This window comes from Hippoglossus stenolepis, chromosome 18 (assembly GCF_022539355.2).
Source record: "Hippoglossus stenolepis isolate QCI-W04-F060 chromosome 18, HSTE1.2, whole genome shotgun sequence".
Taxonomy (NCBI): Eukaryota; Metazoa; Chordata; class Actinopteri; order Pleuronectiformes; family Pleuronectidae; genus Hippoglossus; species Hippoglossus stenolepis.
In genome coordinates, this window is record NC_061500.1 from 12625784 (window position 1) to 12648458 (window position 22675).

Sequence of the window (22675 nt, forward strand, 5' to 3'; positions counted from 1 at the left end):
CAAACCTACCAAACTGATTTCCACCAAACATGAGCCTGTCTCTGGCAAGATCCCATTACATTTTGGTGCGGATGCAGTTTAAGGAGCAGATACAGAACCTTTTTCACTTGTTGCAACATTTTCAATAATTAATCAGAATAATGCACAGATTTTATTTTTCACTGTTTAGGACAAATTATTTTGTGTTGTATTGTTCAGCCTTGACGCAGGTACTGTATGCACTCTACTCGGTGCTATTGTAGTTGTTCACCTATTTTCCTCGTCAGCTATGTTTTGCAACCTCTGGATTGTTTACCTGAAAAAATTATTGAGCACCTCTGACCTAATTGCAAAAGCTACTCACGTCTTCATCTCATAAAATTCAGTTACTCTAGGGCCTGAGTGAGGACTTGGTGTATTCTGGCACAATTCTGATCCAGTCTCGCCATGCGTTTGCAAAATTCACCAATCAAAGCCCATCAAAAGCTCTTTGATTCCACAGCTCTCCACCCCGGTCCATTGTGGCTGCTCCGTAACCTCTCTGCACAAAGGACAGTGACCAGGCGCAGAGCAGAGGAGAGAACAAGAGGCTGAGCTGAGGCCCAGATCCCTCCACGGCTCAACTCATCCACAGGGAGAAACGGTGCACTGGCCTGAAGGGCTAAAATTAGCCACTGGCGTACAGGATGGCTGCCTACATCTTTATTCTTAATTTAGCGGAACGCTCTCTCTCTATCTCTCTCTCTTCGTGTGTGGTTGTGAGGGTGTCTTCACATTCATCACAATTTGATGACATAAAAGAAAAGAACTAGACACAAAAGAAAAGACAAAAAGGTAACTACATATTCCTGGAGGGTTTGAGGTGTGGAAGACAGCGAGTGGCACTTTGCTCCCTCTTTGAATTGAAAATGATTCGCACCAGGCAAGAAATAGAAAAGGGTCAAATGCTTCTCTGCACTTATCCTCCTTCAACTGCTGTGGGATTTTAAATACCACAACAAAGGGGCCTCGGGGAAATGGGGTGCAGCAAGTGATGAGGTCATGTGTGTTCAAAAGGTTACAGAGGATTTTGCAAATTCCCAGGGATTATTTCACTTCGCTGTGAGGCCTCAGCGACCTCTGGGGTCACGCTGAGTCACCGAGGCCGGGGAGGGAAAGATGTAGAAACTCATTAACGCGATGTGGGTTTTGTTTGGGTTTGTATTTCATGGGGTGTCCATTTAAAAAGTCTGCTAGGGGCCGCAGGTATAGCCACAAGGTAGTGGTCTATTATTAGCGCTCCTAATAATAGACACGCCGAGTGGAGATCACTGGCCAGAGGATGATACAGGTTAACCTTCATTGTGATGAAGGAATATATTTGGAGGAAATTAAACTATGCAAGGTTTCAGTTCTTGCAATCGCTAAAATATCTATTAAGATAAAAACAATCTTGCAATGTAGCAAGTTTATGTATTTTTGTTTGTACCACTTTGTTTAAAAATCCTGAGCATCAAACCTGTTTCCATTGATGATGAATACGTTCATCAACGTCTTACTTTCTTGTTTCTTACTTTACTGCAAAAAGGATTAAAGGACGGACGGAAGGAAGTTTAGGTCCTGGGTCATAATGCGCATAGAAGTCTGGTGCGGCACGGAGGGAACTGAAGGACCCATGTCATTTTCAGGATATGTTTCACAGTCTTTATTCAGCATTTTGTGTGTTTAGTGATCTAGCACCACTGGGAAGTAAAGTACATTAAGACATCATAGCAGTTATTATTTTATATGAACTATTTAAGCAGCAGAGCAGTACAGCTATGAGGGATTGAAGAGGCCATTATAACTATCTATTGGGAGCATCAACCCTGGTTTTACAGAAGAACAAAAAACTATGAATCAAAGCCCATCAACAATTTTAGAAGTTGAGCCAGTGTCCCCCCCAACAAGATTCAAGGCTTCTGATTGGTTGCTGCTCAGGAGAAGCACTAGTTTAAGCTTCCACTGTGCTGTCATGCAGGACCCTGCAATCTTTTTGCATTTCTATGGGCTGATGTGTCTTTGTGTTTCTCCTTCATCGGTGTATTGATTCGGTTTAGGGACTGTGGCCGTCTGTTTGTGTTAATCCATGTATCCAGTGTTTGTGCAGTAACACAACTGTGCCCGTGCGTGTCTCAGGTTGAACGGAGCCGTGTACAACTCACCTGCTCGCGTAGCAAACACAGAGAGGAGGGGGGGTGACATTAAACCAATATTCCAGAACATTGTCCCAAAAAGGCAGTCAAGCAAGCTCTGCATTTCAAGATCAGATTTTTTTTGTTTTCTGAGTGATCTCTGCCTCTATAAGCCATCATACACCATATTTACTTCAGGAAATATGAGGCACTGACGGAGCAAAAAGCAACACCATCACTCACAGCTGGCATGGGCAGAATATAGGCTTAGAATTAAGTGCATCAAGCTTAAGTTTGACCGGGGACAGGGGCAGAGGTCGACATAATCCTCTAATACAGTGCAGTCAAACAGCCAAGATGTGATGTGATAGCCACACAAGGTCACACGCCGGCTGTGTCTCGCCAGCGCAGCGCTCAGTCACATTTGGCCCGTCCCCGTCCATTCATCAGAAAACAGTATGGAGGAGTACGAGACGTGAACAAAGGAGCTTCATACACTTCTTTGGAAGAGAGTGAGTGCGTGAGTATAAAAATCGTAAATGTGATCCAACATGTGTTTTGCTTTGACTTCAAATGGGTTTACAGCACAGCTGTCAGTCAGGCTGACGTGTGTGTGTGTGTGTGTGTGTGTGTGTGTGTGTATTCTGTAGACTTGACTTTTTGAATCTGATGTGCGGAGAAAAGAGCATGCAGGAGAATTACTCATCATCAAGCTGTGGGCCTGGAACACGCAATTACAAAGTGTTCTTTATGCATCTTCAAATTGGACACGAGTGACCTCTGTTTGAGGTTAGTGAGGATTAGCGAGGGACTAATTTGAGGGGATTAAATCCACCACTGGCTATTACATTGAAGGATGACAAAACTGCTTCCAGGAAAATCTGGAATTCTCCCGCTTAACGTCGTCTTGCAAATCTCCTTTCTGGATCCCTCTCCTGGTTTTGCTTAAGCACAAAATTACAGTTGAACTTGGATTTGAAAAATCATATTATCATGTACGGGGAGTTCACTGGGATTTAGCAAGTGTTTTCTTCTACTTCTTTCTCCCTCTTCTTAAGCGTTGTTTTTCAATGAACCAGTTTATAAAAATAAAAAAACACTTCAATTCACTATATGTTGTTGTGGACAAATCTGAAAATGGACCATTTCCATAAATACATTTCCGTGGCCGCCCTCTTCCCCTAAAGAAAAGCAGTTTGCTGGAAGTAATCACAATTCACGTTGCTCTAATGTGCTATGTGTAATCATGTTGATATATGTATAGTACAGCATTAAATAAATATAAATAGCCCTGGCATTATTTCAGAGCTTCAGGCAGCGTAGTGTATGCTCGGACAAGCTAATCAGTCTGCAAATCTGCACACAGCACAGACACAAGATGAGCAGTGTCGCACTCCGCTCGGTTCCCTCCGGATCACGTCAAAGAAACAAACTGCAAAACAATGATTTACCCTGCATAAGAAAAGCAGTGAATCTTTAGCAAAGAGGCAGAACATTTGGGTAATGAGGCCTGGCAGTAATTTGTAGGCAGAGACTTAATTAAAAGGCAGGTGGTAATCGATGGGATCTTTGCATAGCCAGAAAACAAGTAGAGATCTATTAATGTAACAGAACTCTTGAAAGAGGAGGTCATTACTTCTTCCCTGCACGCACTTCCGCTTTACACGCCCAACACAGTGTGGTATCCAAGGAGTAATAGTGAAGGAGGTTAGAGGACATTAGTATTACTAATCGCTCGTGCTGATGGAAGTGAACCGGGAGTCACACTGATTATTTTGCATATGCCTGATCATGGCCTCAGAGTACTTTATATTTTGCTGATCCTGTTCTGTACATGTTGCAGTTGTTGGCATGGTCGTCTCACATCAAGTACACACTTCGAGTTCGAATCCTGTATGTTCTCCTCGTGTCTGCATGGGGTTTTATTCCGGGTACTCTGGCTTCCTCCCACAGTCCAAAGACGTGCAGATCAGGGTTAGGTTAATTGGAATCGCTGTTTGTCTCTGTGTGTTGGCTTGCGATAAGCTGGCGGCCTGTCCAGGGTGTACCGCGCCTCCTGCCCAATGTCAGCTGCGATTGGCTCCAGCTCTACCCATGACCCCCAAAGGGTAAGAAGTACAGATAACAGATGGATGGGTGTTTTGTATAAAACAACTGCAATAACCCTGTCTGTCGATCTCGGAACCCATCGACTATTGAATTCACAACTAGGTTCGGCCAATATTTTGTGGCTTCCGGTGTAGACAGTGGATTTCCGGGCCAATATTCTGTCTTCCGTTTACAGACCGACGAGCCCACGAGTCTAACCTTTCCCCACACAGACCGAAACAGAGATACTTTTTATAGGTGTTTTAGGTCCAGACGAGTTTTGGCTAATCCCCATTAACAGCTACTGTAGATTGCTGTTGCATATAACTCCAAATAAATTACAAAGCTGATAGCTGATGCCTTTCATGTTGATCTTGATGCAAGAAAGAAATCTGGCGTTTAAGGGACTGATAGTCACGAGCGTGTGCAATTCGGTGCAGATCCAAATGAAAATCTGGATCTAGTAGATTTAAATGTGGTTTCATAAGGGGACTGTTGGGCCTAGTCGGAGGTATACAATCCGAGTGCCACTCTAGTTTCTCTCCAGTTTTTATTTTGAGCTTTACTTCAATATGGATTCTGTTTAACATTTAAATATCTGAATGCAGCATCAGTATAAGGGCATGTTGTTTATCATTAAATACAACTACTCTTTAAATTAAGGGGCCAAATGTATGTTTAAGTGTGTGTGTAGATGGTTGTAGAACGTGTAGTAATGCTATTCTTTACCGGCTTAGCCTGTGCCAACCATTAATCAAAGCATTCATTTAATTGGATGAGTCATCTCTTGCTGATGTGTCAGTCACAAGTTAGAATAAAGACTCCTCCTGCCTGAGTCGCTCTCTCTCTCCCTCCCTGTCTCTCTCCCTCTCCTATGGGAGCTCTGCCGCTCATCCGCTCCGTTTTCCATCATTTCTGTGTCCGTCAGCAGTATTCTCTTGTTCTTCCACTAAGCACATCACACTCCACCGCGAGCCTCGCTGCCTTGCCCGCTGTCTCACCCGCTCTGCGTCTATTTTGGTCGTGTGAGCGTGATAACCCCGACGCTTCTGTTCCGCCTTAATCTGTGCTCTACCATTCAGAGCGGCGTTGGCAGAGGCAGCATCCTCTGGGGCACAGGCTCACACAGCCACAGGAGTCATGTTTATGATGTTTTTCGGCATGGAACTCATTTTGTGTAGCGTGTACGGAGGAAACCGTGTGGCGAAAAAGTGCTTCACGACTGGAACACTGACTTCAAATGTTCTATAAGAATCCTGCACCTTTAAAACGTGTGACCCACACTCTCTGCTAAGCCTCCACATGTCCCTATGTGGTCATTATTCTCAGAGGGGATTAATGTATGCAGCTAATTTGTGCACATTCTTCCAGAAACTTCTCTCAAGGCTTCTCTATGTGCGGGAAAAGGCACCAGTGTGTCCGATGAACAAGTGAATGTATTTATGGGTGAGGAGGAGGTTGAATGTTCTATTGATTTGTACCTGCAACCCGAGCAGTGGCAACAAAATAACATCAGCTCGCCTCGAAGAAAACATGCACACACACACGAGTGACAGCTCCAAACACGAGCGACGTTGCAGCTCATCAGAAAATCGACGAGAGACACAAAATTAATTCTGCAGTGCGAGTGGACATATTGTTCAGAAACGCGCCAGTTGGCTCGAGAACCAGCGTTTTCCCATGTGACCCCTTTTTCCACACCAATTGTCTGGCTATGCAAGTCTGTTTCAGCCCGACAGTTTGACAGCATCATTCCAGGAATTAAATCATCGTCAGTCAGTCTGTCAGTCTGTCAGTCTGTCAGTCTGTTTGTGATGGAGGGCCGACAGACGGCAGAGGGGCAGAGACAAACAAGAGGCAACAGGGAGGTGACGGAGGATAAATATGACATCTCATTGGTTTGTATGCAGGTCGGTCATCAAGGATCATTCATTAATAAAGCCTTAATGTGTATATGTATGTGAATTTGTTTAGGACATAGGACAAGATGGTGAATATCTCTTCTACGTTTGAAGGTCTTAGGTACTAGTTTGATGATGACTAGTTACCAACCACCAGCAGATGTCTGCGACCAGCAGCGGATGTTCGAACTTAGCATCCTGGGTGTGCGTCCCTAACATCCTAGGGTGCGGCTGGGGTCTTTATTTCTGATCCATTGGCTGCATGTGTTATATATCATCACATTATATATTATTTGGTGTCTCAAAAACTGTTGCTACTGTTTTATACAGTTACTATGATACATTTACTTTTACAACTTTTAACACATCTCAATATATAAAAATCTTCATCACTTTCTCTCTCTACAGCCGGCATGTGTTAAATGTTGCTGGGTAAACAAATAAAGTTTCCAAAATGTCGAACTCACCTTTAATGTTAAATCTTCAATATTCAATCAAGATTTACTAAACCAAACCAAATTTGGAGGAGTCAAGTTTTTCATATCTTTTGGGCGACTATTATTAATATAATAATATTACAGGCAATGATGCAATTATATAAAAAAGACCCCAAAAAAAGAAAGAGGAAGACAGATATTGAAAAAAAGTGGAAAAATAGTAAGAAATGAGCAAAAGAGGGAAGAAGACAACAAGTCCTTGATGTAGTGGGGGGGGGAGTGAAAGAGAGGAAGGAAGACTGAGTGTTGCAGCCTGAGTTGTAGCTGTGCTAAGAAGGCCGTCAGGGCAGATTAGTGCCCATGTGAGAGAAGGAAGGATTTGATTGGATTGCACAGGGTGACCTGTGCTGCGCTCGGGTTAACACCAGCAGGACGGACCCTTGCTCCCACAGTCCACCACCAAGACACACCTGCCATACGTCCCAGTGGTGTGATTTCACACTGATGAATCATCCATGGGCAGAGCTGCAATTGATATTTCCTGGAGGCTCAAACTCGGCTTGTGACGACTCTAACACAGGCCGCGTCACCTCTCAGTGTGATGGGTCCAAAAAGAAACCATTTATACTGCGGAGGGAAACAAGTGGTGCTATACACAGGTAACACAGCAGCTCAACAGTAAATACACAGCACAATGAGGGCAGCGTATTATAATCGGTCATATGATCCACAGTGGCGCTACAGCACATTATCTGGTCTCACATACCTCCCACTGTGTTGGCTGTTGCATCGAGGCTACACCTGATATGCTGCATAATCTAATCTGCAGTGTCGTCACACTATAATAATACATATCTAATGTATAGAGGAGTCATAGTGTATTTCTAAAATGATGCCCCGATACGAGACGTTATAAACTGCTGCTGCCCGGCTGTCGTCATGACAGATGGATGGATGATGGGTCCATCCATCTGACTACATCAATCCACCACTACATTAACTCTTGGGAAGTGAAAGTAGACGAACACCAAATGCATCACTAGTCACTAATTAATTAATTTGCACGCGGCGTAATTACAGGATGTCTTACATACATTTTGTCGCCCACTCCTAAATAACCGATGGATCATTATGTGCCTCCTGCATCAGTCACGTATGTAGGGCTGTGAGGATTAATTGGTAAATTGGCTGAAAATTAATCAGGAACTATTTTAAACATGGGATTTATCATTCGAGTTCGGGTTCAAGCAAAATGCCAAAGCTGTAATGATGCAAGCATCTAAATATGAGGTTTGTTCTGTTTTCCTTAACTTGAATTAAAGGGATTTAATATCATTGGGTTTTAGATTTTAAAGATAGGGTTGGAAATCCTGGAAAAGCCAGCGAGGGCAGGCTACACTTTGAAAAAATGCAACCGATACATCCCAGCCCCTCCCATTGGCCCTCTCAGCAAAGCCACGCCCCCCAAAACACATGAACGTGCACTGACTGACAACCGAGACTTTTCCATGACTCACTCGCTAACTTATGGCTATCGTCTCTGCCTCAGCCGTGTATGTCCCCCAGCAGTGGGAGCACGGTTAGGGGGCGCACAGGCAGGTCGGTTACTGACAGACACGTGGTCCCTGCAAGGGTTTGATTATGGCCGTCTGGATTTCAACAAAAAAGATTAAAAAAAAACTGTTTATTTTTTACCTATAAATCCAAGAAAATTCAATTCAGTTTTGGTGTTTTTTTCCTCTAAAAGAACATGACATTTTACCTTCGACTTTTCAGAACTGGGATTGATATTTTTAGCAATTTTCAGTCAGTGGTGAGAACAACCGTTACCAGTATGGACAGTGGAGCAGAGATTATAAGAGCTTTCCCCAGCTAACAACCAGGGATCACCAATGCATCCGTTTCCCCAAATACCCCCCAGCATACCCTTCACTCACTCACACTCACACACACACGCACATGCACACACAGCAACCACCAACAACATCCCAGCGGGCAAAAATAACCGAGATTAGCCTAATCTCCGCTCTTATCACTTCAGCCCCCCTCCCAAGACTATATCTGTCATCTGTCTGCTTACTGTATCGTGCACACCATGCAGAGGGAGACTTGTGTTCACGGGTGGGGGGGTGGTGGGTGAGGGTGGGGGGTATCCCATGGGGATGGACAGGAGATCAAAGCAGTGTTCACTCACTGTTTCTCCGCTCAGAACTCTGGAGGGGGTTCGTTCAAAATCGGGAGAGAGAAATAAAAATAATGTTGGTGCGGAATATCAAAACATGACATGATCCTAAAAACAAAATTATGCTAAAAATAACCGGCAGATGTCGGGAGAAATGGCAGATGTTGATTTGGTTTGACTGCTGTGGGGCTGCTACAGCACATGCTCAATAACAGAAGATGGCAGTGGTTGCGGGGCACTGTGTGTGTTGCTCGCTTCTCTAATTCACTAATGTTGTATAGCATGAAACCTGGTTCATTTAATCCTTCAAAAGAAATGCGGATGATTAAAACACTACTGTTTTCTACTGCGTACAATTTGTCCTCCTTTTCTTGACAAACTCTTCCTCCTCTTTCCCCGCCCCCCCAGTCACTGCCTTTCTGTCTCACTGTCTTCACTGTGCAGACATGTCTGTTTATATATCTTACGTCAAATGCATGGGGAGAGGCAGACTGACGGCGACAGTGAGGGACGAGAAGAGATAGGGAGGGAGGGAGGGAGAGATAAATAGAGGTATAGTCCCAGTGGATGAGTATACAGCTTTTTAAATGTCATACATATGCTCACAATGAGGGCATGACGCACGGTGACTTGTGAAGCTCGCCGCTGCAAGTGTGGATGAACATGAAATCCAGCACCAGCATGATACTATAGCAGCTTTTTAAATTACATACATACATACATACATGTCAAACTGCATCAGCTGAGAGGAAAGAAATTGTTTAAGCCGATAAAAACCCCGTGTCTACTGCAGAGTCATGTGACCCCGGCCAGGAGTGAATGCCGTTTGTATCCATTTCCATTGCAGACGGAAGCCAGATGTTAAGCTGGTGTTGGTGGGTTTTTTGACCAGTGGAAAAGAAGCATTAGAGATGACGATGCAACTGGAGTTTAGCAGCTTGTGATTGTGTCATCAGAAGATAATGGGAAAATATCAAAGTAACAGTATATCTGTGTCTACACGTGACTAATGGCTGACGGTGGTAAGATCATTTTAAAACCCAGATTGAAGTTTTTATTGTATATTATTCCTGTTTAGTTATTCTTAATTTGTCAGTGTCCAAAAGGCTGCCTAAATCAAGTATTGTTTTAAATGTCAACAAGGAGTATCAGACTCGCTCTCTTTAAATACATATGTAAATGTGAATACATACATTTATTGATCCTTTAACAAAAATACCAGATATGAAGTGAGATATACTTTTCACTGGACATCAGCATGACACCACTTGGTTTTCTATAAAAGTATCGTTCATTTCTAACCTATAATTGCTCTTACTTCAATTTTGTCAAGCCTCCCTGTCCCCTCGTCCTGTTCTATCACTTTATAAAAGTATTTGGAGGACACACTAATGGATGGTACTTTAAATATTTGATAATTTAACAGCAACACACATTTTCATTCCCTATTTGACATCCACAATTTAATGTAATATGTTTTAATGACTTCGTGGATTGGAGTTGGTGTGGAGGGATTTCTTTTTTTTATTAATATTTAACACGGCAATAAAGTGAAGCTGTATAATTAGTGTCTTCAAAGCTGTACTTGTCTCTTGTGTTGTTACAACGTGAAAATGTGACTAAGAGTACCTGCCTAAATAACGTGATACTAATACAATACCACTGCAAAAAACAATATGGGGCACTGATTATTTTTGTTTATGTTTGTTTTCTTTGTGATATCATCAAATAGTGTTTAATAACACTTCATACACTTTGTTGCGCTACTGACCACATATAAGTAGAAATAATGAAAATTTACATGCAAGATTACTCTTACCAGCACTGATTGAGTATAAATTAAACACTAAACATTATCATTGCTCTTAACTGCCTCATCAAACTCTAATGGTGAAAAAACTTGTCATTAAATAAATCAGAGTTTATTGACTTTTAATTGAGGGCGTATTGCTACTAGGTTATTTATCACATCCAAATACCCGTGTCTGTTGGTACGCAGCTTTTACAGGAAGGATTTATTGTGTCCGTGGGCTTTACCCAACTGTCGACTACTGAAGAAAAATAATGAAAAAACTACTCCTGCACCCATGAGCTCTGGTTTTGTCATCATGAAAGCTAAAACGAGTTTGCACGCCCACTAAGCCTATTCGCATCGACACAATCTAGTAAAATAAGGTATTGTGCTGTTTTTACCGACAGGGTATCGCGATACTTTTCTGGTATCGTCATACCGTGCAACGCTGCTTCTCTCCTACAATTAACTCTGGACTCTAATCCATATGGTTCAGCAATTAACACTCCCTACTGCAGTTAACAAGACCAACTAGCAACAGAAGGAGTGCTCAGTGAACTGGCAAGGGAAAATGGGTTAAATCTACAGGGGACGACGAGAGGAACTCGTCTTTCTTTGTTGCAGTCGCTGGAGTCTGGGATTTTCCACCCTGTGGGCCAAGAGTGAGCTTCCCTCTGCGAGCTGAGCAAGAACAAGGATTCAAGGCGCATTATGTTCATGGTCAGAGCTGCGTCTTAAAACAGAGAAGACATGAGCACAGACAGCATGAGAGCGGGGAAAAAAAAGAGCACTGTCCCTCATTTTTGTCTGCTTCACAAAATTGGACTGCAGGAGTCCATTAGGCTTGTGTGTGTGTGTGTGTGTGTGAGTGTGTGTGACGTTTCTTGCTTGTCTGTGTGTAGATGTGTGTGTGTGAATTTGTGTGTTTGAGGGTAAAAAAAGAGAAAAATTGACAAAAAGGGAGGAAAGTGAGAGAGATACTGTAGAAGCTGCTTCAAAAGAAAGATATGTGAAAGCTTTCATTAAACTAAATTTAGCAAGGATAATATCAACTCTACATGTTAAATACCTTAATGGAATAAATGAAGCATAATCTGAAACTTCAATTAATCCTAAATCTTTAACAGAAATTATGGCTTGCAATGCACATCTTGTAAAAAGGTGTGAGAGTCAGATAGTTGCACTTAAAGACACATGACCCCCCCCGCAGGCTGCAGCTCCTGCACACAAGCCAACAAAGGTCTGCTTCACCTGGCCATGCTACGCAGCAATGTAAAATGGGTGGGGCTCCCAAATATGAGCAATGCCGATGACCAAATCATCTCAATACCCTGTTTGGCCCTCAGATAAAGCTATCTTTACATAAAGTTGAACCTGAGGAAAAACATAAAATATACAAATGTCTTATTTCTGTCTGTAAATAAATGTTTTAAGATTTGCTGAACCAAATGCAACAAAGCATGCACAAACAGCACTGTGGAGCCTGAGCGCTGATGAAAAATGCATGAGAAGAGGAGGAAAAAGTGAATTCACTGCTCCGTAGCCAAGTGCTCAGCAGGACTGGACACCAAATGTGCTTCTGCACAGGCTTAAGAGACAAATGCATTATTATTTTACTGATATTACATTGAAATGTAGCTACATTTGTCTGGACACCATTACTGACTTGCATACCTTTTGTCCATTTCTGTCATAGGTCCAATTTTTGGTATTTCTACTATATATGCTATAGCTCAGGTCAAATACCCACTGCACCCTTTCATTTAAGGATCATTTAATAGAATTAAAGTCAGCAGAATACTGTCAACAGCTGAATTTTCAAGGTGCAGTTCTGTGTGAAGATTTTCCATTAGTATAAAACAGAGTTCACAATTTACCTACACCTGGAAATATTGTGTATAATATGTACTAGGAGATAGATTTATAAATTGGAATACAAGAGGAATACAAAGCAAACATTTAAAGCACTGCAATTTTAAAATACTAAAAAGAGAAAATAGTTGCATGTAGAATATTGGTGGGACTGATATGATGCTAGGTTTCTCTTTAGGAACGTGCACATTCCCACTCAAATCTGCACATTTATCCGGACGTCTTTGCCGTTTCCCAAAGCTCAGTCAGCCAGACTCGTATCTCCTCCTGCCGTGCAGAAACCTAAACGCACAAGCAACACCTCAGATTAAAAACTGCACTTCCAGGCTGCTGCCACTGTTTGATAAATGACATGTGTGTCTCCAGGCACGGAACAAAGTAGCTCCTCCGTGTCCTCAGCGTACCTTAACGTGATATCAGACCTTTCTGTGCTTTGCACTGCAGCGCCCACTGTGCCAGGTTCTTGTTGGGACATTAAATAGACACGACCAGCTGTGCATCCATGGCTACGTGCGCCTCCTCTAGCAGGAACACTGGAATCTGGGCTAACTCACACCTGCTCTAAACTACCTTGAATTGATCAGTGGTCAGAGTTCCTCCTCTCACAGTTTCAAGCAAGTTTAATCTGTAATCTGTAATGATCCTATGATTCATTTGTGTCTATGTTTTGCTTAAAAGTTTCATTTCCTTTCAGTTTTGTCTTTGCTGGATGGATATTCTCTAAGTATTTGCCGTGTGAATACAGGAATAAAAAAGATCAGTTGTCCCACGAAGCTACCATATGCCACCTCTAAGCTACAGGGTATGAACTATCCAGATATACAAACACCCACACACACACACACACACACACACGGATATGACACAGTCCCTCAACAGTCCTCAGCCTCATACATCACATCAACTCACATCAAATCACATCCAATAACAGGGAACAGTTGTATACAGTCATCAGCCATAGGCTCTGCTGCGACACCACTCTACCACAGAGGAGAGTCCTGCAGCCAGTCACATCCCTGCTCCTCACTGCTGTGTGTGCATGTGCATGTGTGTGTGTGTGTGTGTGTGTGTGTGTGTGTGTGTGTGTGTGTGTGTGTGTGTGTGTGTGTTACAACCAAATGGCATTTGAGAGAACGTGGTAATGAGGCTAGGCTCCTTTTAATTATCCTCCTATAAATGTCATTGGCTGTTCTGTGTGATAAATGGATTGTATACGTTCTGTAGAGATTCAACGGGTTTTTGTTTAGCTCTACAGTCACTGTGATAGATTGCATGTGTGTGCAGCTTCAAAAGAACAAAGGTGGATTGCGTGTCCTAAAATGTAAAGCCAGAAAAAAAAGCATTATCGGATCACATTTAAAAACCTTTGTCCTGTATTTCTTTTAGTGTCATTCTACAAGGTGTAATTACAGAAAGAAGCCGGGTCGACGCAATAGAAAATCAAATCAGGGGAACGTGGTACAGGAATCCCAGTTGCTGCTGTGTGATGAGGACACACACACACAAAAAGATAAAACACAACACACATTTCTCTTTACACACTTCCTCCTCCATCAGTCTTCCCGTCTCTCTTTCAACCTCACGTATGATTCAGCACAACATGATTCAGCACACCTTCTGTGTGTGTGAGTGAGGGAGAGATTATGCACTTAGACTGTGGGGGCCTCAAGCCACCAAACACTTTGTAAAACTGCTCTGAGACGGCTCCTCTGTTGCTAAGGAGGGAGACGACAGTAAACCGTGGCTTGATCATCATCCCTGTGCAGCTCACATGTGCATTTTGACGTTTTTCAACTATGTGACAATTAGCTGATTAATTGGTTGGCTGACAGAATGAATTATTTATTCTGTAAAAGTAGTTTCCAGTTTCTCAAATCTCAATTTTGCCGTCTTGATTGGACAAAACAAGCAGCATCACTTAAGGTTTTTGTAAAGTGAAATGTCCCTTTTTTCTCTGACCTATACCTTGATTTGAAACGTCAGTTTTTTTTATATAGAAGCCTAATTTCGTACGATATGTGAAGATATATTATTTGAGATTATATATATGCTACACACTGATATGCTTATATATATATATATATATATGCTCCCTTTATCTAAATTTACAGATTTAGACACCCTAACCCAGACCACATTTATTATATGGTTAATATTTTAGTTATAGTAATTTAATGTATTTTCATGGCATTTACACTTAATATATAAAACAAAAACCTGTCAATTACAGTAATATTTGATGAAGTGAAGAGTTTATTAAAACACTACATCACAAAACTTTGAAGCCTTTTACGTCTTAAATTCAACAATTACCATAAAAAAAGACCAATATCCACATCTTTGTCAGTCTGTTGAAAATGCTTTGTCTTAATATAGAGGAGGAAAACAAATGCCGGCTGTCAGCCAGTAGTACATGGGTTACTTCAGTGGAGACCACATTTAGCCAGTGTAATGTAGTTAAAGTCTCCTCTACTGTTCCCACGCAGTGCACTAGATACCCAGGTCAGTCAGCTCACATTTTCCCCCCTTTCAGATCAATTTACCGACTGAGCTGTGAATCAACTGTGCACCTTCGCTCGGGACGACGGATCCCTGCAGACACTCTAATTAAACAGATCACTTGCATCATGCTCTGCAGTCAGCTGCAGCAGACACTGCCTACCTCCCTAACATAGCCCAGTGAAAAACACATATCCCCCATAACCAGTACCTGTGTATTCAGAGGGTTTGGGTTTGTGCAACATATGCGTTATATATTTGTCATGATTGAAAAGAACAATCTGATCTGATGTTCGCCGAGACAGGTTTTACCTTTATAGGACGGCCCAACGATTTTAATGAAGACAAATTGGAGCTGCACGTTGGGGCTGCCGTAGCTGCCACGTCCCACAAGCAGCTGCTAAGTGCATCACGCACATTCAGCTTATTTTCCTATAAAATATGAATAAAGCTCTTATTGCGTGCCAGGGATCAAATAAACGTGAGAAACGAACAACCCACCCACCGACCGACTGTGCCTGCGATTGGTAGAAGTCACTGACAAATGACATGTCAGGGTGTCCCTCTACCGCAAAGGCAACTCTGGTGATGACATGATGGCACGAGGTGACGATGAAGTTTCATTCTTCCAGAAATTTTAAAACAAGGACATTGAAAAAAAGGGAAACGCCTGCCAGCATCTATACTGTAGCTTTTTGTCAATGCGATGATTCAGCGCTATTTCATAGGAATAAACATAAATAAGAATAAAACCAGGTCACAGCAGTGCAGGTGAGTAATCAGCAGGTGAAACTGGTGCGATCATGTCCTGCTTCTTTAACGTCTTAGTACCAACTGTAGGAGGTGGGAATCATTGTGTGAAGCAGGTGGGACAAAGTATCAAACTACAGTTCACTGAAATGGGACCAAATACAACATACACACTATCTGCTTCAGTGAAGAGGAAAACAAACCCTGAATTAAAGGCAAACTGTCTCCACATTACACACACAGGTTTTTGTGCAGCCATCATTAGGTCTTGGCATTGAGTTCCATTCACTGTGGACAGCCCAACCAAAGCCTTCTACCAAACACAACCTTAGAACTTAAGTTTGGGCTCATCGGGACTGGGTCTTGGTCCCATGAGGCTAATGGGTCATGACAAGGTCAGTGTTTATGCTTGCGTGTAAAACAAGTACACACACACACACACTCAGAATCTGCCAGGGACAAATCTCCCTCAGTATCATATGGCGAAAGTATCACAAAGCCAGAGCTACTGTAATTTATCAATAGAAATACGGTTTATTGAAAAATATTGTCACACATCAATTATTAACCTCAGCTATAAAAGCTTAGGACAACGTGAGCTCTCAGATTTTATGCAGTTCGCTAAATTAGCTGTCAAAATGTTATAGTAATGTATTCATTAACATTTCCACTGCAGCGTCACAGAGGGAAACAATAATTAGGTCCCAGCAGATGTGTTACAAGGCAATCACTGATGACTTTTTCTGCAGAGAACAGACATTAAAAATAGAACAAATTGTGGAGGAGCCAAGTTAAATTGAAGTCTTATTTTTGACAGATAAACATTAAAAACGCTTAGACGTAGTCAAAACATAAACTTTAGCCTGAAGGTGAGTTGCTCTTTTTTAGTGTGGGTTTGTTGATGTCCTTGATCCCAATATGCCGTTATTTACAGAAGATGAGTAATTCAGTATGTTGGTAAACAAAATAATGATCATGTTTACTGTTTTGGTGCTGATGCGTGGAGAAGCAGACAGATTCTGCCTGGGGCTCGGAAAAGTGCAGGGCCGCCCCTGGGGGGCCGGTCTCCTGCCACAAGCCCAACCTGAGCCCCTGAGCTCGAGTCGGGATCTGGCAGGAGGCCTGGTGGCTGTGATGAGCCAGATGTGGCACTGGGAGCTGTGGGGATTCGCTGCAGCAGTTTAAAAATGTTATACCCTCTCAGTCTGCTGTTGGCATTCATTATTAAAATCAGCACTGGATGAGGTGGTTTCTGAAACGGTTCCTGGGAAGGAAGAAACTCCCAAAGATCTCTGCTGCATTAGTGGAGATCCGAAGGTAGCAGCCGTAGTGTGAGTCTGTCGTGACTGTGAGGTCATTAGGATAATTAGCTCTTTATCTGAGAGGGTATGAAATAATAAGAGAAACATAAGGGAGGTAGAATTATTAATAAAGAGGAGTAGAGGGCCAAAATGTCCTTGAAAGATCAAAAACAAATGCCTGTGAAATTAAAAATGAAAGGGCAAAAAGTGCCCTCGATGACTAGTCTCATTATTTCACTGAATTGTTGAATATTCAGTCTTTAATGATTCCCAGGAGGTCACTATTAGTGGTGGAAGACTATGACTAAGGGCTTTTGTTTCCTGTCGGGGGGGGGAAATGTTCCAGAGACATTATTAAGATCAGATATACATTAGTTACTGCAGGGTTAAATCAAGGCAGTGCAATTTGTGGATGTGAAACCAAAACGTTCAGCTGAAAGATGCTAAAATGCTGCAGAATTGTGAGACAATTCACTGTGCGTCATGTGTGGCACAGTTCACGTTACATTTGACCCATCGCTAACTCTGGGTAGAGTGTCCAACAGTCCCCTTATAAAACCATATTCAAATTCACTAGATACGTTTTTTTATTTGAATCTAGTGAATTTGGATGCGAACCAGCCTCCATTTGGCTGCAGCGTGTTTAAATTGTGGGTGTTTGAGCACACGGCGTATTTACTGCTCTGCGAGACCTTCACACTGTACGCTGCGATTTCCCTAAGCACCGCACCGTGCAAGAATCATGCGTGAGCAATCGGAGGAATGAATAATTGAGCAACAAACGGAGAATCATGCACAAAGATAGAAATAGTAGCATCTACTGTCAAATTGGTCCAAAATGAAGTTAGATGTTTTCCTACTTAAACACACACACACACACACTCCAACCATTTGAATATCTATCTCTGGGCATCATGTCGATAAGAGGGTGAACAATAGATAAACACATGAGATGCATCAGCTCCTGACTATAATACACTTCCGCATCCACTTCCCAGCAGTAATGCCTATAAGAGGTTTCTGGTTCAGCACAAGGGCTCATAGATACTTTGAGACCAACCATCAGGTCATTTTCTCAACAAACATCAATCTCCGTCGGCTTGTTGCTCATTTAGGTTAATGAAACCTATGAATTTTCCCAATAGTATTGATAAAAAAACTGACTGCAGCTCGGCTCTGACCGTCCGGCCGGCACGCTTCACAGACGGAGAGAAGAAAAGGCAACAAAGTGAAAAAGTGGGGCAGAGAGATCACAACAGCTGAGGGAAATGACGGACCTACAGGCTGGAGGATGACTTACTGTAGAAATTGACTGATTAACTAAGTTGAGTCCGTCCTGAGGCTGATGTAATGATGGTTCACTGCTTGAAACCCATTATGATCGCAGAAGACTGCATTTGTCCTTCCATTAAAGCTCTGATCCTGCGCCCTGCACCTAACACGTTACGACAGCCTGGAATTTTTCCACTGAGTGCCTTGTCTTTCCTCTCACGTCTCCCGTGGATGTGTCTGAGTCGCCATTATATTATCGGGCGTGTCCATTTAACGTCGTTGCGCTGAACTATACTCGATTTCAATACATTACCTGTGTTTTTAAAGTTAGAAGCGGCGACGTCTTGAGACAACCAGTGCTAAAGGAGGATGACATTTCGTGAGTAAGAGGGTGTGAAAAAGACATGTGAGGGGAGGAGAGGGGGGAGAAGTAAAGGGGAAGAATTTGATAAGCAGAAAGACGGATAGAGACAAAGAGGAACGAGCGAGCGTGAGAGAGATGAACTGAGGGTGCAGGGCTGAGCTCGACTGTTGGATCCAGGCATTATGACACATCCCTCTGCTATACTGCACTGCCTCCCTGCATGTTCACTGCAGATTTTCATTAACCTTGCGGCACCATCTATTTGTGTTGCTAACCCCGGTCCATACCGTCTCATCCTCCCACTGCACACAGCTCTGCAAACTATACTGCAGCATAGTGTGCTGCTGCCCTATCTGAGTTTCGTGACAAAACTTCCCACATAGTGTGCATGTCAGGGTGAAATCCATATGATGCTCACTTTCAGAATATGGTTTGCAGTGGGTGAGTGTGTTTGTGAGGGTGCGCTTGCGTGTGTCTGTGGATCCTAAACCCATATTTGAGAACGGTTGAATAACACTTTGCGGACACATGTTTTTGTTTTTCATTCGTGCCATATCCAGGAAGAATGACACTAAACATATACAGTGCTGTTTAAAGCACTAATAGCGCTGTATGTGTCTATTAAACAAATTATATGTTACTTTGGCCACTAGGGGTCTCTCAATCAAAACAATAACAGGAGACCTAGTTTGTCGATGTCGTGAAGCAGGGTGGGAACACGGGAGTTGTTGTCTTCACCGCGATTGTCGATGAGAATCTACATAACGCGACTCCGGCGCAAATCATGTTCACGGATGAGGTGATGTTATAAAAGTTTATTCACATTACGCTGCAAAACGCAAAAAGCAATCTGTTACGAGTGATCAATACAAACAGTGGAAGGGAAAAACTGTTGACGGGCTAACTGGCTAACAGTGCATTTCCCCTTCGTAAAACGTGGACAAAGTGTCAAGCTAAATTAAACGGCCCATTACCTGGGTTTGAACATTGTTGGAAACATAACATTAGTTATGGTGCACTTAATAGGGGGAGTGAGGGGGTTCTAACCCTCCCAATAATCAAAATCGGACTGTACACCCCCCCCCGATAAATACGTCACGCTGAATAAAAAAACATTATTTAAATTGTTAGCTTTTCTCGATTCAATTTAATTTGCAATGCGATTTTTTTTTTACTAGTTCATCATTTTGTAGGTGGAGGTTGTTGGTTCTACAGAATTAGTGTTTCAATCTGTGAGACTAGGCTAAAATTTGGCCTCATTTATCTAAACCATAGGCAGTGACCTCAACCCCCCCAAAAAGTTACATCCTTGAAAGTAGGTCTGGTCGTTTTTTAGACATTTTAATGAAGCACAGTTACTGTACATATTATATCCTTAAAGTCTGATGCTCATTGCTTGTGTGCTCGTTTCCTGCTTTGTAAATATTCACTTATTCCACCTTTTAGGCTACCAAACACATCTTTAGACTGTGAATTATCCATTCCTGCACCACCGTTATAACAGATGTATCAGTGAGCCATGCAGTATGTGCCCTTACAACAACAACAAGCAGCGTGGATAACCGCGGCAGCAATAACAATGAGGGCGGGAGGTGGACGGGGAGCAGGACAGGCAAGGACATTCAGGATGAGCGTGAGGCCGGCTCATTACAGTTGATAGTGTTATGGTCGCCTATTCTCATTTTAATTGAGCTGCATTTCAGGGCAAATGTGTAACATCATTGCTTCGGCCACAGTGTCATAGCTGCGTCTGCTCAAATGGTTGGGTCGTGATGTGGGGGAGCGCAATCTTTAGATCAGTCAGTGTAATGAAATCGTTACCGGGAGGAGGAGGAGGAGGAGGAGGAGGGAGGAGGAGGAGGAGGAGGAGGAGGAGGAGGAGAGGACACTAGAGCTTGGTTAAATAGTCTGAGTCAGGCAGCGCAGTGACTCGATGGAGGGTAATAATGTCTCGCTCTGGGTTATGTCCGGTGTTTGTTTAACCTTGTGGGTGTTCACAGGAAATACACCAGAGTCACGTAACAACCACACCAGCAAAACATCCACAAAGTAGTTGCTTTAACCTCCGCTATAAATCTCTCTCTCAATTTTTAAACCACACTACATTATACCCTGAATCCATGTATATCCAGTATATAGTTCTAACTAAGACGGAAGCGGAGCCAATTACCTTTTCTCCGTTTGAATTAATTTCATCCATCAATGAGCTGAAACTGGCAAAACCACTTGTTATCCACAGATAAGCCTTCTGACCGGTGCTGATTGACAGCACCCATTAGTTTTATACATGCACAATTATATCTGTGCATTAACCTCTGAAGGTTGTTGCCGTGCTGCTGGGGAAAGCACCCAGCCACAGAGAGACGCACCCCGCTGCACAAACACATCACAGGCATATACAGTGCACCAGAACTCTGAGTCACTGCCTGGCTCTCCGCTCTTATGTCAATTTCTGTTTCTGTTTTTTTTTCCATTCTGTTCATGAAAAAAATAAAGTATATATATACGCACCTCCTCCCACTGATGTATGTATCTGATGAGTCGGGACAGTCTTAACAGACGCAGGAGACTGAGGATCTTGGTGAAGCGGACGATTCGCAGGGCGCGGGCCGTTTTATAAACCTCAGAGTCAAAACCTTTCTCCACTATTAAAAAGATATAATCCACTGGAATGGAGGAGAGGAAGTCCACCACGAACCAGCTCTTCAGGTAATTCATCTTGATGATCTTGGGGTCGAGGATGATCTCGGAGCTCTCCTCGTTGACGATCCCCGTCCTGAAGTTCATGACCAGGTCCACGAGGAAGATTGTGTCCGAGGCCACGTTGAACACCAGCCAGGTGGTGGTGGTCTGCTCTGAGAAGAAGGTTATTCCCACAGGAATGATGATTAGATTCCCCATCATCATGATGAGCATTATCAAGTCCCAGTAGAACCTGCGAGGAGCAACGCACACACACACACACACAAATCAGTAACGCAAGTGAGAAAACATGGAGACGTTCAATTAGAAATGGTCCATAAAGCAGGAGAATGTGTCGGTAACAATTGTAATTAACTTAAAAACAGGTCAGACTCTACAAGTTTAAAACAAGTTATCAAGACGGATTCCAACTACATCTTTAGAGAATGTCCTGAGAGTATAAAGCTGTCCAGTTTTTTCATCAGATGTTTTGTAGGAGGCAGGAAATCATATAAAACATTAATGTAATGCAAGTGAAGAACATACAGAGTACGGAGCAGGTGTTTGAAATAAAGTGAGATTTTGATTTAATGACGCCGTTGGAACAAAACCTGGGTATCCTCAAACTTAGGTGTCAGTAGTAGAGATGTTTCAATCCCATTTCGCCAATATATCTGTGTACTGGCTGTTACTGAGTGCGGCCTGTTGCTATTGTTGTAATTGGCAACACTAGTGAATCCCCCCTAACTAAAGTCTTGCAGATGGCACGCAGTCATTAACTTGTGGGACTTCCCCGTGCATAGATTAGCGTATTTGACGATGCTTGAGTCGGCATTTTCGGCAGCATCTGATGCATTTCTGATCCTGGTATAGGTATCAGAACGTCTCTGGTGCATCATCTGGGGAACATGAATGATTATTTTGTATTTCTTTTCTTTGGTCTCATATTTTAGCATCAACCAAAGTAGTTGACCAAACCAACAACCGTCTCTCTAACATGCCCGAATAAATATCCAATCAATTTTGTTATTATTGTCTGAGTTATTTCCTGCTATGGCAGATGTGTGCATACACATGTCCTGTACATTAGATCACAGATTGCTGAAACTGAGAATAATAAGTAGAAAGTTCTGGTCTGTGGTGCGGATGTTCCGAGTCTCTGAGGCCCTGACAAGCTGTCAAGGGGAGCTCTGACAAGTTCATCTGCTTGTGTTGTTACCAAAAGTCCTGTCTGGCTGTGTTTATGTCCTTGCCCTCTGTTTGGTGATGATCAGAGCCAGACGTGATTCATCAGGCATAAAGGCAGAGCAACCATGAATGAAAATAGATGCTTTCAGGAATCCTATCTCATGCTAAAAAATCCGCTGACGCCACCGCTGCAGCCTGCCTCTGCTCTGCCTCGC

At 42.7% G+C, this 22675-nt stretch overlaps 1 protein-coding gene across 1 annotated transcript in view; it reads right to left on the minus strand.

The window, feature by feature from the left end:
- The window catches only part of LOC118098213 (potassium/sodium hyperpolarization-activated cyclic nucleotide-gated channel 1), a 68244-nt gene that overhangs the window by 38973 nt on the left and 6596 nt on the right, over positions 1-22675 (minus strand). The window contains exon 2 of the mRNA XM_035141834.2: positions 21102-21525. Coding sequence (XP_034997725.1) covers positions 21102-21525 — 424 coding nt within the window. The remainder of the gene's footprint in view (positions 1-21101; positions 21526-22675) is intronic.